Raw genomic sequence first — 16,480 nt, forward strand, 5'->3', positions numbered from 1 at the left:
TGGTTTTTTATTTATGAAAATTGAAATAAATCGTTTCACATATCAAGTAATTTTCACCACAACACAAAATTTACACTTACACTTGTGATCATTTTTTCAATTAGATCAATTAGAACTGAGTGGATTTCCGAGCGGTGCTCGCTTATATACCGATTGGTGATTTCAATAGCCTGTTTTGAAAGCAATTTTAAGACTATTGAAACAAGTTTTTGGATCAAAAAGTGACAAGTATAGAACGCGTAGACATTTTATCTTTCGAATGAAGTGTTTATCATACCATTTCGTTCAGTTGTTTAGGAGCTATTAACGCTCAAAATCTCGGTCTCCGGCGTAACGCTTTCGTTTTCGAAACTTTGATTTTACACCCCGGTATAGAAATGAAAGACGTAGTTCTACGTCAAAACTTCGTTGCTTCGGGTTGATGAACAACTGTATGCTTCACCCAAACTACTTTATTGAAGATCGATATTTATTTACTTCACGTTTACTGCCGAACTTTTAATATGAACGTGAACAAAATCATCCGTGAAATGATCGTACTATTCCACCACCTGTTCAAGTTCACGTTAACGGGAACTCTAAACCAGCATTAATGAGCTGCAAGCAATTGCACCGCGGCCTAACGTAGGTGTCGCATAAACTGATGTAGCTTTGCATAAATTCGTCAGATCTGTCGAATAAGATGTAACTTACTGTATCTGGAAATTTTCACATCATAAGTGAACATTTTAGAAAAACAACTAAAAAACATCCATTTCGAACAATTAGCAAAATTTATCACACGAATGAAGAATTTTTTGGGTCCCAATGAATTGTATAAACAAAACAGAAGAAAAATATGCGTTAGTTTATAGTATAAATTACCTGAATGGCAATTTTTGCGACTAGGTGAGGTTTCCCGGCTAGAGTTTTTACTTTCCGCCGAAGTTTGAGACATCACTTTTAGGGTTTCCATAAGATCTTAAAACAGATTGCAATGATGTTTATACTTCTTTATATTCCATCACAGTTTCTAACCAGCACTTTCTTATGAGGCACAGTTTTTATAGTATTATTCTCAACCAAGAAAAACAAAAAATGTAATGAATGACCGGTAAGCAATGAATTTAATAAGTGTTGATAACTTGAATATTCATATTAAAAGCAAAACAGTTTTCTCGAAGTGAACCACAAAGCGCTTTTGTTTATCCTTATGACGTTTGTGACTTATGGTACACTCAGAGAAAAGATATAGCGAAATTGTCTTTGAATATGAATTAGTTTCAACCAAGGTGCGTAGAAGTATTCCTAAGGTGGGTCAACTTGCTAAAACCACTCTTCAGCTATCTTGGAAGTCTACTGTTTTGTTTGTAAACAAAACACAATACGCTTGTGCCCAAGTTTCTGTTTTCATATACCGCTCCCCTAACCAACTTAGTGAAGAAACGGCCTCACCTAGTACCATAGACCCGTCTTGGTTTCAATCAAGATGTGTGGAATAAAGGTGTGACCGTGTCGTCAATAAGCGCGCAGGGGAAACGGTATAAATATACAGAGGACTGTGGAAAGGGATTTGACTGCAAATAGAGATGTCTAAATTTTTCGTTTATTCAATTGTCGATTAATCGTGGGGTCATTTTTAAATATTCGATTCATTCGAATAATTGTTTTTCAGTATTCGATTAACCGAGCGAATATTTATTTCTTGTAATCAAAAAGAACAGATATATTTGTAATAAAAAAGTATGATGTCATAATTTTAAAAGTTACATTAAATATAATTTTGAAATAAACATGGTGCAGAATAATTGTTTTTGAATGAAATGGTATTTTAGTATATTGATAAATTTACCATTTCATGATTTTTTGAGGATGATTGAAAAAAAAGTACACAATGAGAATGATGCACAATGTTATTATTGTACCAACATAATTTTTTTTCTGTTCAAAATTACCTGTTCTTTGAATGTTGAATGAAATAGCTCATTTGTTTGAATATTTCTGCTTGGTCCTAATAGCTACTAGTTCAAAAGAGGTACATTTATAGAATCATTGACCACTAGTATGGTATATTTTCCTCGGCACTCTGAATTTGAATACTACTATTTTAGAACGGGAGCACCTTCTCTAAGTCCGCATTTTACTCCTGCAGACCCTGAATTCTTCTTCCCAGTCTCCTCCACCACCAGGGAATCATTTTTATGGTTCAACCGTAAAAGATTTAGCATATCCGAAAAAATTCGACGAAACACCATGACGGTTAACACTCCTATACTCGCGCATAGGTCTGAGAGACCAAGAAATCAATAATTCGTTCATTTCTCAGAAAACATCAACACTACGACATTGCGATTCTCTCTAGCTTCGTCATTCGTTGTTCATCATCGTTTGGCGTATCATATAAGTTGGTACGAGTGCTCCCGTGGCCGAGTGGTTAGCGTCATAACTAACATGCCGGGTGTTCGGGTTCGATTCCCGTTCTGGTCGGGAGAATTTTTCGTCAAAGAAATTTCATCCGACTTGCACTGTGATCACCCGTATTCTAGAGCTTGCCACTCAGAATGCATTCAAGGCGTGTTATTTGGCATCGAAATCTCAACTAAGTACTAATAAAAATGACGCAAGTAATACTACGTTGAGACGGCGAAGTTCCCCTAGGAACGTTAGTGCCATTGAAGAAGAAGAAGAAGTTTTCAAACCGAAGCTATATATTTTCAATTTCATGTTTTTTTTTCAATTCCGCGAAACATTCATATACTTCCTCATCAGAAAAAAAATCTGGGGGAAGCTGGGGCGATGCATGAATAAGGTAAACATGAAATCTTCTAGTGAGGGCGAATTGAGCAAAAAGGTTTTTCGTTGCTTTCAATCCATTGCATGGCCTATTGCGTGTACGAGTTATCGTAATTGTTTGTACGATTGATTGTGAGTGAAGATCGCTGCTGATTTTTTTCTCTGAATGAACATCATGAAAAATGTTCTTACATGGAACCTATGTGTTGTCCAAACAGAAAATATGAAAAATTGCACATATTTTGTGCAAGCAATTTAAAACTTCTTTAAGGGCGACTAATCTGATAGAGAATAGCTGGTCTCATACAAACTAATGTCGTATCCAGATGACACCATTCCACCGTCAACGCGAAAAGCAGACATACGCAAGGCGTGAGTACTTTCACTCGCATCGGTTTCTGTTCTGCTTTCGCATGGAACAGTCATGAAAAATTGTTTGCGTATGAATGCGTCCGAGCGAAGTAATATTCGCACCCATTTACGCATTCGGCTTGGTGTTCCCGTGATGTAATCCAATACCATCAGTTTGGCTTGGTGTTCCCGTGATGTAATGGATCCAAAAATGGTCCAGTCGGTAATTTTTCCGATCATAGAGAACAAACTCATTGCACCACTGATACGCTCAAAATATTTCAAAAATCCAAATATATAACAATCCAATCAATTTTAGATCGGAACCAATGACGGAGAGGTCAAGAGAGAACGCGGTTTTGGTCATAGAATACGTCAACGGCGATCGCTTCATAAGTTTTCCAACCAGTGCTTTAAACAATCTTTGGTTTTTAAATTACAACATACGAATCAACAAATTAGAAGAATAAAAAAAAATTGATTGTTCTATTGTACATACCTTTCAATTCATCGACAACAGACGTGCTTTCATTGCTAGACAACGTATTTCCAGTATCAGAATTCTTTTGTTTTGAGCCTGTTTGTTGTGAAGGAACGTCATTTCGAATGGCTGAATTTTGTGAGATATCGTCTAAAGATTTCTGGATGCAATCACCTGAAAATATACATGAGGGTAAAAAAGTATTACCAAAAAAGTAATAACCAAAATGAGCTGTAAAATCTTTCAGTGCAATATACAAAGTTTGGAAAAGAATAAATCAGAGCTAGTCAGAGTATTAGTTAAAGAAAAGTATACAGTTGGAATAATTTCTGAATGTTGGACGAAACAACAATATGAAAATAGTAAATACAAAATTCCGAGATACAACAATTACTATAGTTCAAGGTTAGATGGATACGGTGGTTCCATGATCGTAATCCATGAGGCAGTCAAAAATAGACCAATCTTAGTAGACTCTACGGAGGATATACAATGTGTAGGCAGGTATATGACCAAAATGGATGTAGCAATATTTTCAATATATGTTTCACCAAGTGCATCGGTCAACGAATTCAAAGAATTCCTGACAAAGTTATTCAAAAGCGTAGAAAAGTACAAAAAGGTTCTAATAGGCGGTGATTTGAACTCACATCATCATCTATGGGATCGTCACCACTCGGACGCGAAAGGGAGAATCCTTTTCGACTTTATCAATGACGAGGATATAATCCTGCTGAACAATGGTGAACCAACATACATACCAGCGGAGCTCAACAAAAAATCATCCACGATCGATCTGGTTATGGTCTCCCCAGCACTATACCATGATACGAAAATGGAGATTCTGCAGTACGGGATTGGCAGCAGACACCTTGTCATCCACATCACAATCAAGACTGAACAAACAACCACAAACAAATACTTTATCAACCGGAAACAAGTGACGGAACAATTAGGAAATTTGGACACAAAGCAAGTATACGGATGGGCCGAACTACAACAGATAGCACGAAAAATCCAGAAAACAGCGAAGCAGAAGAACCGGTACGAACCGAAGTTTTGGTGGAGTGCAGAAGTGGAAGAAGCATGGAGAAGCAAAAACGAAGCTAGGACCAAATTCAACAACAGTGGCAATCTAGAGGATTTAATGGAGATGAAAAGGAGAGAAAGTTTGTTCACAAGGTGCAAACACAAACTCATGAGGGAGAAATTTCAAGAATACGTCAATGAGATCGACCCAAGCACGAGCAGTAAAGAGTTATGGAAGAAGATTAACGGACTAACGGGCAAAAAGAAGAAAATGAACCAGCCCTCGGTCGTACATGAAGACGAAGAAGCCGCAATCCAATTCCTGAATGCCAATTTCCCAAGTGGGGACGACTACGGTGACTGTCTCTACAAGGAGGTCACGTACGACATTTTGAGCGTGGAAAAATGGAACGAAATTCTACATAAGAAGAAGAAGCCATCTGCAGCAGGCCCAGATGGCCTTAGCTACGAAATGTTAAGAAGTATAAAACCAGATGTTCGAGATAGCGTGATTTACGACCTCAACAGAATGTGGAAAAATGGTAGAGCTGATTTAGCGTTGAACAAAATAAAAGTAATTGCTATACCAAAACCGGGACGGAACCCAGAAATAATCAGCAACCTACGACCGATTTCCATGCTTAACTGCCCTTTGAAGATTATTAACTCGGCAGTACTAGGTGAACTCAATCAATTTATCCAGAAGAAGCGTGTGTTGCCGAATACATCATTTGGTTTCCGAAGACATAACTCTACCACAACATGCTTGAGCTACGTCACGAACCACATTAACGCTATCAAAAGAGAAGGTAAAGTAGCAGGTGCGATCTTCATTGATATGTCAAATGCGTACAACACCGTAAAAACAGGAACTCTGGAACAAATCCTCTTTGAATACGGTACTCCAATCGAATTTATCAAATGGATTGTGAACTTCCTTAAGGATAGAACAATCCAAATACAGGTAGGAACGAGGACAGTTGAAAGGACCGTCAGAGATGGACTTCCTCAAGGAGACGTTTTGTCCCCTGTATTGTTCAACATCTATACGGCACAGGTACACAATGGAATAACGGAAGGAGTAGTTCTGGTGCAATACGCCGACGACTTCATGGAGATAATCAAAGGTAAAAACTTCGAAGACGTTCAAAACCGCGGCCAGATCTTTTTGAACGAATTCAAGAGTAAAACTGAAAATTTGAACCTGAAAATAAATGAAATCAAAACAAAAGTCATGTTATTCCAGCTCAATAAAAAAGTTTTGAAGCTAAAGATAGGACACACAGAATTGGAATCGGTGAACATGTACAAATACCTTGGGGTTACACTCGATCGTTCATTAACTTATGGAGCACATATAAGGGAGATTAAGAGTTGCTCCACTGACAGGATTAACATGCTGAAGGTCGTGAGCAGTACACGAAATGGAGGACACCCTCAAACCCTAAACATACTGTACAACGCAATAGTTCGGAGCTACCTGGAATATGGGGTTTCGATATACGCAAACTCTTCAAAAACGAACCTGGAAAAACTCACGGTCACGAATAACGTTTGTTTGAGAAAAATAACGGGTTGTTCAAAAACAACACCAATTAACACTCTCTGCGCTATAGCCAGTCAACCACCCTTGCAATTTCATCGGAAGTTAACAACGGCAAAGGAAATAGTTAGACACGCACAGTACTCAACACCAGTCTGGAGGCAGTTAATTGCCCACAACGACATACCAGCAGATAAGCAAACTTACCAAGAAGCGGAAGTTCGAGGAGTACAAGGATGTTTTCAGCGAGATCTCACAAGTTGTATGGGTTCAATCAGAAATTGATGATCAACCATGGACTAAAAGAAATACGTCAGCCAGAATCTTGAAGCAACTGGGAAAAATTCACGGACAATACAAGTTCCACCGGAAGATCTATACGGATGCTTCGAAGGACAACGATCACTGTGGCATTGGAATCTACGATGACTACAGCAAGAGGATGATCAGCAGGAAACTAAATCACTCTGTATGTACGATGTCGGCTGAGCTGGAAGCGATTGGAGAAGCTCTACGGTATTTGAAGAGGAACCAGCTCAATAATGCTGTTATTCTTACTGATTCGAAGTCTGGATGTGAGTTCATCAGAGGGCAACTAGATGCAACAGAAAGGGACGAAATCATTCAGGAAATCCTGGAAACAGCCATAACAACCAACTCCTGTATTCAGTGGATTCCGGGGCACGTGAACCTGGAAGGCAACGAGATAGCTGATAGTCTGGCTAAAGCCGGGCTCCAGTCGAACGAGGTGATCCACAATCGGTTTTTACCACACGATGCAATCAACTGGATCAAGAACGACGTCACTGAAAAAATACAACAATGGTATGTAAACTACACTCAAGAATTTGGCAAAGGAAGAAAGTTTTTCAAACTGCAGACAGGGATTAATTCGAAATATTGGTTCCATAACCTGCCACTAACCAACACCGAGATAAGAACCCTAAACCGTCTACTGGCCGGACACGATTATTCTCCATTCTGGCTGAGCAAGATGAAAATTAAAGATGAGTTCTACTGCCAGCTTTGCGACTGCCTTAACACATCAGAACACATAATTTTCAACTGTATTAACTACGTAACACACAGAGACAAACACAACCTTGACAAATATATCTCAATCCAAGTTGCTTTCGACGACAAAAACATTGATACTCTGAAAAACATTTGTAAATTTCTCAAAGAAATCGAAATGAAAATCTAAACCGCTCTTTGCACCTTTTGACAAGACGAAAATAAACAAAAGCTACTCCCAATGAAAAACTGACTGGCGTTATAGCAAGCAAGGCGCCTAGAAGTATATACTAAGGTGGGCCAACTTGCTATAACCACTCTTCAGCCATCTTGAAAGTCTACTGTGTTTTGTTTGTAAACGAAACACAATACGCTATTGCCGAAGCTCGCTCGTGATCAGTCTATCTCTTTCACGCTACAAGCAAATAATTCCCCTTCTACTTTCTTCCGTGCTGTTTTCATATACCGCTCCCCTAACCAACTTAGTGGCGAAACGGCCTCACCTAGTACCATAGACCCGTCTTGATAGCAAGTATGCTGTGCCATTTGACAGTGGGGATTGTCAAAGTCCCACGATTTAGAAGAAGAAGAAGAAGTCGAACGGGTTACAAAATGCATTATTTTGCCAATTTCAACCCGTTCGGGATCCGGAATAGAGGTGAATTCCTTAATATTTTCCTTCGTTGATCGTATTGTTGTGAACCTATTCACGTTGGAGAGCATATTCGAACATATTCGTTGGCCGAGGCATTTTGATGTAATGTAATACTTTTCCGTTTACTATTTTTGAAAGCATAGGCAGCCGTGGCAGAGTTCCGAGCTCTGCAATACAATTTTCTTACCCAATGTTAAAGTTGCTTAAACTTACATTATACACCCATTAAACGTAAAAATAATAATTGTATTGATATCAATAAAATTTTATTCTATTGATTTTCATGACTGAAACGCTATGACTAAGGCGGCTCGCACACCGGAGCAATGAGCAACTAGCAACTGTCAACATGCAATAAGCAATATTATCACCAATGGATTTTTCCATTTAATCTTTGTTGATCTCGCACACCGACGCAATACGATATCGCTGTCGCCTTTACAGAGCAACACATGTCGCTAGCAACACGGCGTGTCGGTTGAATAGCAACTTATCGCTCATATTTTGACAAGTTTCGTACATTAAGGCGATTGTTTGCATAATGTCAGGGGTTTTTATTGCTCTGGTATGCGAAGAACAACAAAATATGTTTCCTGTTGCATATTGTGTACTGCAGTTTGCTAGTTGCTTATTGCTGCGGTGTGCGAGCCGCCTAAGGAATAACATTTTATTGAGTAGTTTTTATAGCTGTTTCGATGATGTTGTCTGGCATCAGTGTCGAAAAAATAACGAATTTCACCAAACAAACAAAACCATGGTCGAAGATTGAAAAATGAAAATTTAACTTTCAGAGCACTTGCTCGAGTTTTGATGGGAAGTGTGCGAAAACGATCATTTTCTTCACACTGTTTCGCAAAATTATTGATTTTCGGGCGAGTGATGAGGGAGGGACATGAAAGAAATGAGCGCCATTGTGGCAGCCATTTGTTGCTAGCTTCCACTTTAACCTTAATATATAGAAAACATATTGGAAACGGAAAAAGTAATTTTCTTTTATAATTTTTAGTTTGTGTTTAATTCAACCCAATGCGAATTTTAATTGGACTAACAACACCTACACTATACTATATGTAGAGCATATGGGAAGTCACTTTTTCTAATATTTCTTCACTTCTACAATTTTTCTCGCCGCTTAACCAAACGACCCGTTCTCGAGCGGAAAAACAGCTTGGTTTTTTATTTATGAAAATTGAAATAAATCGTTTCACATATCAAGTAATTTTCACCACAACACAAAATTTACACTTACACTTGTGATCATTTTTTCAATTAGATCAATTAGAACTGAGTGGATTTCCGAGCGGTGCTCGCTTATATACCGATTGGTGATTTCAATAGCCTGTTTTGAAAGCAATTTTAAGACTATTGAAACAAGTTTTTGGATCAAAAAGTGACAAGTATAGAACGCGTAGACATTTTATCTTTCGAATGAAGTGTTTATCATACCATTTCGTTCAGTTGTTTAGGAGCTATTAACGCTCAAAATCTCGGTCTCCGGCGTAACGCTTTCGTTTTCGAAACTTTGATTTTACACCCCGGTATAGAAATGAAAGACGTAGTTCTACGTCAAAACTTCGTTGCTTCGGGTTGATGAACAACTGTATGCTTCACCCAAACTACTTTATTGAAGATCGATATTTATTTACTTCACGTTTACTGCCGAACTTTTAATATGAACGTGAACAAAATCATCCGTGAAATGATCGTACTATTCCACCACCTGTTCAAGTTCACGTTAACGGGAACTCTAAACCAGCATTAATGAGCTGCAAGCAATTGCACCGCGGCCTAACGTAGGTGTCGCATAAACTGATGTAGCTTTGCATAAATTCGTCAGATCTGTCGAATAAGATGTAACTTACTGTATCTGGAAATTTTCACATCATAAGTGAACATTTTAGAAAAACAACTAAAAAACATCCATTTCGAACAATTAGCAAAATTTATCACACGAATGAAGAATTTTTTGGGTCCCAATGAATTGTATAAACAAAACAGAAGAAAAATATGCGTTAGTTTATAGTATAAATTACCTGAATGGCAATTTTTGCGACTAGGTGAGGTTTCCCGGCTAGAGTTTTTACTTTCCGCCGAAGTTTGAGACATCACTTTTAGGGTTTCCATAAGATCTTAAAACAGATTGCAATGATGTTTATACTTCTTTATATTCCATCACAGTTTCTAACCAGCACTTTCTTATGAGGCACAGTTTTTATAGTATTATTCTCAACCAAGAAAAACAAAAAATGTAATGAATGACCGGTAAGCAATGAATTTAATAAGTGTTGATAACTTGAATATTCATATTAAAAGCAAAACAGTTTTCTCGAAGTGAACCACAAAGCGCTTTTGTTTATCCTTATGACGTTTGTGACTTATGGTACACTCAGAGAAAAGATATAGCGAAATTGTCTTTGAATATGAATTAGTTTCAACCAAGGTGCGTAGAAGTATTCCTAAGGTGGGTCAACTTGCTAAAACCACTCTTCAGCTATCTTGGAAGTCTACTGTTTTGTTTGTAAACAAAACACAATACGCTTGTGCCCAAGTTTCTGTTTTCATATACCGCTCCCCTAACCAACTTAGTGAAGAAACGGCCTCACCTAGTACCATAGACCCGTCTTGGTTTCAATCAAGATGTGTGGAATAAAGGTGTGACCGTGTCGTCAATAAGTGCGCAGGGGAAACGGTATAAATATACAGAGGACTGTGGAAAGGGATTTGACTGCAAATAGAGATGTCTAAATTTTTCGTTTATTCAATTGTCGATTAATCGTGGGGTCATTTTTAAATATTCGATTCATTCGAATAATTGTTTTTCAGTATTCGATTAACCGAGCGAATATTTATTTCTTGTAATCAAAAAGAACAGATATATTTGTAATAAAAAAGTATGATGTCATAATTTTAAAAGTTACATTAAATATAATTTTGAAATAAACATGGTGCAGAATAATTGTTTTTGAATGAAATGGTATTTTAGTATATTGATAAATTTACCATTTCATGATTTTTTGAGGATGATTGAAAAAAAAGTACACAATGAGAATGATGCACAATGTTATTATTGTACCAACATAATTTTTTTTCTGTTCAAAATTACCTGTTCTTTGAATGTTGAATGAAATAGCTCATTTGTTTGAATATTTCTGCTTGGTCCTAATAGCTACTAGTTCAAAAGAGGTACATTTATAGAATCATTGACCACTAGTATGGTATATTTTCCTCGGCACTCTGAATTTGAATACTACTATTTTAGAACGGGAGCACCTTCTCTAAGTCCGCATTTTACTCCTGCAGACCCTGAATTCTTCTTCCCAGTCTCCTCCACCACCAGGGAATCATTTTTATGGTTCAACCGTAAAAGATTTAGCATATCCGAAAAAATTCGACGAAACACCATGACGGTTAACACTCCTATACTCGCGCATAGGTCTGAGAGACCAAGAAATCAATAATTCGTTCATTTCTCAGAAAACATCAACACTACGACATTGCGATTCTCTCTAGCTTCGTCATTCGTTGTTCATCATCGTTTGGCGTATCATATAAGTTGGTACGAGTGCTCCCGTGGCCGAGTGGTTAGCGTCATAACTAACATGCCGGGTGTTCGGGTTCGATTCCCGTTCTGGTCGGGAGAATTTTTCGTCAAAGAAATTTCCTCCGACTTGCACTGTGATCACCCGTATTCTAGAGCTTGCCACTCAGAATGCATTCAAGGCGTGTTATTTGGCATCGAAATCTCAACTAAGTACTAATAAAAATGACGCAAGTAATACTACGTTGAGACGGCGAAGTTCCCCTAGGAACGTTAGTGCCATTGAAGAAGAAGAAGAAGTTTTCAAACCGAAGCTATATATTTTCAATTTCATGTTTTTTTTTTCAATTCCGCGAAACATTCATATACTTCCTCATCAGAAAAAAAATCTGGGGGAAGCTGGGGCGATGCATGAATAAGGTAAACATGAAATCTTCTAGTGAGGGCGAATTGAGCAAAAAGGTTTTTCGTTGCTTTCAATCCATTGCATGGCCTATTGCGTGTACGAGTTATCGTAATTGTTTGTACGATTGATTGTGAGTGAAGATCGCTGCTGATTTTTTTCTCTGAATGAACATCATGAAAAATGTTCTTACATGGAACCTATGTGTTGTCCAAACAAAAAATATGAAAAATTGCACATATTTTGTGCAAGCAATTTAAAACTACTTTAAGGGCGACTAATCTGATAGAGAATAGCTGGTCTCATACAAACTAATGTCGTATCCAGATGACACCATCAACGCTCATAAAAACTAATGTCGTATCCAGATGACACCGTCAACGCGAAAAGCAGACATACGCAAGGCGTGAGTACTTTCACTCGCATCGGTTTCTGTTCTGCTTTCGCATGGAACAGTCATGAAAAATTGTTTGCGTATGAATGCGTCCGAGCGAAGTAATATTCGCACCCATTTACGCATTCGGCTTGGTGTTCCCGTGATGTAATCCAATACCATCAGTTTGGCTTGGTGTTCCCGTGATGTAATGGATCCAAAAATGGTCCAGTCGGTAATTTTTCCGATCATAGAGAACAAACTCATTGCACCACTGATACGCTCAAAATATTTCAAAAATCCAAATATATAACAATCCAATCAATTTTAGATCGGAACCAATGACGGAGAGGTCAAGAGAGAACGCGGTTTTGGTCATAGAATACGTCAACGGCGATCGCTTCATAAGTTTTCCAACCAGTGCTTTAAACAATCTTTGGTTTTTAAATTACAACATACGAATCAACAAATTAGAAGAATAAAAAAAAATTGATTGTTCTATTGTACATACCTTTCAATTCATCGACAACAGACGTGCTTTCATTGCTAGACAACGTATTTCCAGTATCAGAATTCTTTTGTTTTGAGCCTGTTTGTTGTGAAGGAACGTCATTTCGAATGGCTGAATTTTGTGAGATATCGTCTAAAGATTTCTGGATGCAATCACCTGAAAATATACATGAGGGTAAAAAAGTATTACCAAAAAAGTAATAACCAAAATGAGCTGTAAAATCTTTCAGTGCAATATACAAAGTTTGGAAAAGAATAAATCAGAGCTAGTCAGAGTATTAGTTAAAGAAAAGTATACAGTTGGAATAATTTCTGAATGTTGGACGAAACAACAATATGAAAATAGTAAATACAAAATTCCGAGATACAACAATTACTATAGTTCAAGGTTAGATGGATACGGTGGTTCCATGATCGTAATCCATGAGGCAGTCAAAAATAGACCAATCGTAGTAGACTCTACGGAGGATATACAATGTGTAGGCAGGTATATGACCAAAATGGATGTAGCAATATTTTCAATATATGTTTCACCAAGTGCATCGGTCAACGAATTCAAAGAATTCCTGACAAAGTTATTCAAAAGCGTAGAAAAGTACAAAAAGGTTCTAATAGGCGGTGATTTGAACTCACATCATCATCTATGGGATCGTCACCACTCGGACGCGAAAGGGAGAATCCTTTTCGACTTTATCAATGACGAGGATATAATCCTGCTGAACAATGGTGAACCAACATACATACCAGCGGAGCTCAACAAAAAATCATCCACGATCGATCTGGTTATGGTCTCCCCAGCACTATACCATGATACGAAAATGGAGATTCTGCAGTACGGGATTGGCAGCAGACACCTTGTCATCCACATCACAATCAAGACTGAACAAACAACCACAAACAAATACTTTATCAACCGGAAACAAGTGACGGAACAATTAGGAAATTTGGACACAAAGCAAGTATACGGATGGGCCGAACTACAACAGATAGCACGAAAAATCCAGAAAACAGCGAAGCAGAAGAACCGGTACGAACCGAAGTTTTGGTGGAGTGCAGAAGTGGAAGAAGCATGGAGAAGCAAAAACGAAGCTAGGACCAAATTCAACAACAGTGGCAATCTAGAGGATTTAATGGAGATGAAAAGGAGAGAAAGTTTGTTCACAAGGTGCAAACACAAACTCATGAGGGAGAAATTTCAAGAATACGTCAATGAGATCGACCCAAGCACGAGCAGTAAAGAGTTATGGAAGAAGATTAACGGACTAACGGGCAAAAAGAAGAAAATGAACCAGCCCTCGGTCGTACATGAAGACGAAGAAGCCGCAATCCAATTCCTGAATGCCAATTTCCCAAGTGGGGACGACTACGGTGACTGTCTCTACAAGGAGGTCACGTACGACATTTTGAGCGTGGAAAAATGGAACGAAATTCTACATAAGAAGAAGAAGCCATCTGCAGCAGGCCCAGATGGCCTTAGCTACGAAATGTTAAGAAGTATAAAACCAGATGTTCGAGATAGCGTGATTTACGACCTCAACAGAATGTGGAAAAATGGTAGAGCTGATTTAGCGTTGAACAAAATAAAAGTAATTGCTATACCAAAACCGGGACGGAACCCAGAAATAATCAGCAACCTACGACCGATTTCCATGCTTAACTGCCCTTTGAAGATTATTAACTCGGCAGTACTAGGTGAACTCAATCAATTTATCCAGAAGAAGCGTGTGTTGCCGAATACATCATTTGGTTTCCGAAGACATAACTCTACCACAACATGCTTGAGCTACGTCACGAACCACATTAACGCTATCAAAAGAGAAGGTAAAGTAGCAGGTGCGATCTTCATTGATATGTCAAATGCGTACAACACCGTAAAAACAGGAACTCTGGAACAAATCCTCTTTGAATACGGTACTCCAATCGAATTTATCAAATGGATTGTGAACTTCCTTAAGGATAGAACAATCCAAATACAGGTAGGAACGAGGACAGTTGAAAGGACCGTCAGAGATGGACTTCCTCAAGGAGACGTTTTGTCCCCTGTATTGTTCAACATCTATACGGCACAGCTACACAATGGAATAACGGAAGGAGTAGTTCTGGTGCAATACGCCGACGACTTCATGGAGATAATCAAAGGTAAAAACTTCGAAGACGTTCAAAACCGCGGCCAGATCTTTTTGAACGAATTCAAGAGTAAAACTGAAAATTTGAACCTGAAAATAAATGAAATCAAAACAAAAGTCATGTTATTCCAGCTCAATAAAAAAGTTTTGAAGCTAAAGATAGGACACACAGAATTGGAATCGGTGAACATGTACAAATACCTTGGGGTTACACTCGATCGTTCATTAACTTATGGAGCACATATAAGGGAGATTAAGAGTTGCTCCACTGACAGGATTAACATGCTGAAGGTCGTGAGCAGTACACGAAATGGAGGACACCCTCAAACCCTAAACATACTGTACAACGCAATTGTTCGGAGCTACCTGGAATATGGGGTTTCGATATACGCAAACTCTTCAAAAACGAACCTGGAAAAACTCACGGTCACGAATAACGTTTGTTTGAGAAAAATAACGGGTTGTTCAAAAACAACACCAATTAACACTCTCTGCGCTATAGCCAGTCAACCACCCTTGCAATTTCATCGGAAGTTAACAACGGCAAAGGAAATAGTTAGACACGCACAGTACTCAACACCAGTCTGGAGGCAGTTAATTGCCCACAACGACATACCAGCAGATAAGCAAACTTACCAAGAAGCGGAAGTTCGAGGAGTACAAGGATGTTTTCAGCGCGATCTCACAAGTTGTATGGGTTCAATCAGAAATTGATGATCAACCATGGACTAAAAGAAATACATCAGCCAGAATCTTGAAGCAACTGGGAAAAATTCACGGACAATACAAGTTCCACCGGAAGATCTATACGGATGCTTCGAAGGACAACGATCACTGTGGCATTGGAATCTACGATGACTACAGCAAGAGGATGATCAGCAGGAAACTAAATCACTCTGTATGTACGATGTCGGCTGAGCTGGAAGCGATTGGAGAAGCTCTACGGTATTTGAAGAGGAACCAGCTCAATAATGCTGTTATTCTTACTGATTCGAAGTCTGGATGTGAGTTCATCAGAGGGCAACTAGATGCAACAGAAAGGGACGAAATCATTCAGGAAATCCTGGAAACAGCCATAACAACCAACTCCTGTATTCAGTGGATTCCGCGGCACGTGAACCTGGAAGGCAACGAGATAGCTGATAGTCTGGCTAAAGCCGGGCTCCAGTCGAACGAGGTGATCCACAATCGGTTTTTACCACACGATGCAATCAACTGGATCAAGAACGACGTCACTGAAAAAATACAACAATGGTATGTAAACTACACTCAAGAATTTGGCAAAGGAAGAAAGTTTTTCAAACTGCAGACAGGGATTAATTCGAAATATTGGTTCCATAACCTGCCACTAACCAACACCGAGATAAGAACCCTAAACCGTCTACTGGCCGGACATGATTATTCTCCATTCTGGCTGAGCAAGATGAAAATTAAAGATGAGTTCTACTGCCAGCTTTGCAACTGCCTTAACACATCAGAACACATAATTTTCAACTGTATTAACTACGTAACACACAGAGACAAACACAACCTTGACAAATATATCTCAATCCAAGATGCTTTCGACGACAAAAACATTGATACTCTGAAAAACATTTGTAAATTTCTCAAAGAAATCGAAATGAAAATCTAAACCGCTCTTTGCACCTTTTGACAAGACGAAAATAAACAAAAGCTACTCCCAA

General features: G+C 38.5%; 1 protein-coding gene across 2 annotated transcripts in view; it reads right to left on the reverse strand.

The window, feature by feature from the left end:
* The window catches only part of LOC129782124 (uncharacterized), a 205,134-nt gene that overhangs the window by 78,171 nt on the left and 110,483 nt on the right, over positions 1-16,480 (reverse strand). For both annotated transcript variants that reach the window (XM_055789532.1, XM_055789531.1), the window contains exons 7-8: positions 12,671-12,826; positions 3,623-3,778 (exon numbers count right to left, since the gene is read on the reverse strand). In XM_055789532.1, coding sequence (XP_055645507.1) covers positions 3,623-3,778; positions 12,671-12,826 — 312 coding nt within the window. The remainder of the gene's footprint in view (positions 1-3,622; positions 3,779-12,670; positions 12,827-16,480) is intronic.

Source organism: Toxorhynchites rutilus, unplaced genomic scaffold, assembly GCF_029784135.1.
Source record: "Toxorhynchites rutilus septentrionalis strain SRP unplaced genomic scaffold, ASM2978413v1 HiC_scaffold_4, whole genome shotgun sequence".
Lineage (NCBI taxonomy): Eukaryota > Metazoa > Arthropoda > Insecta > Diptera > Culicidae > Toxorhynchites > Toxorhynchites rutilus.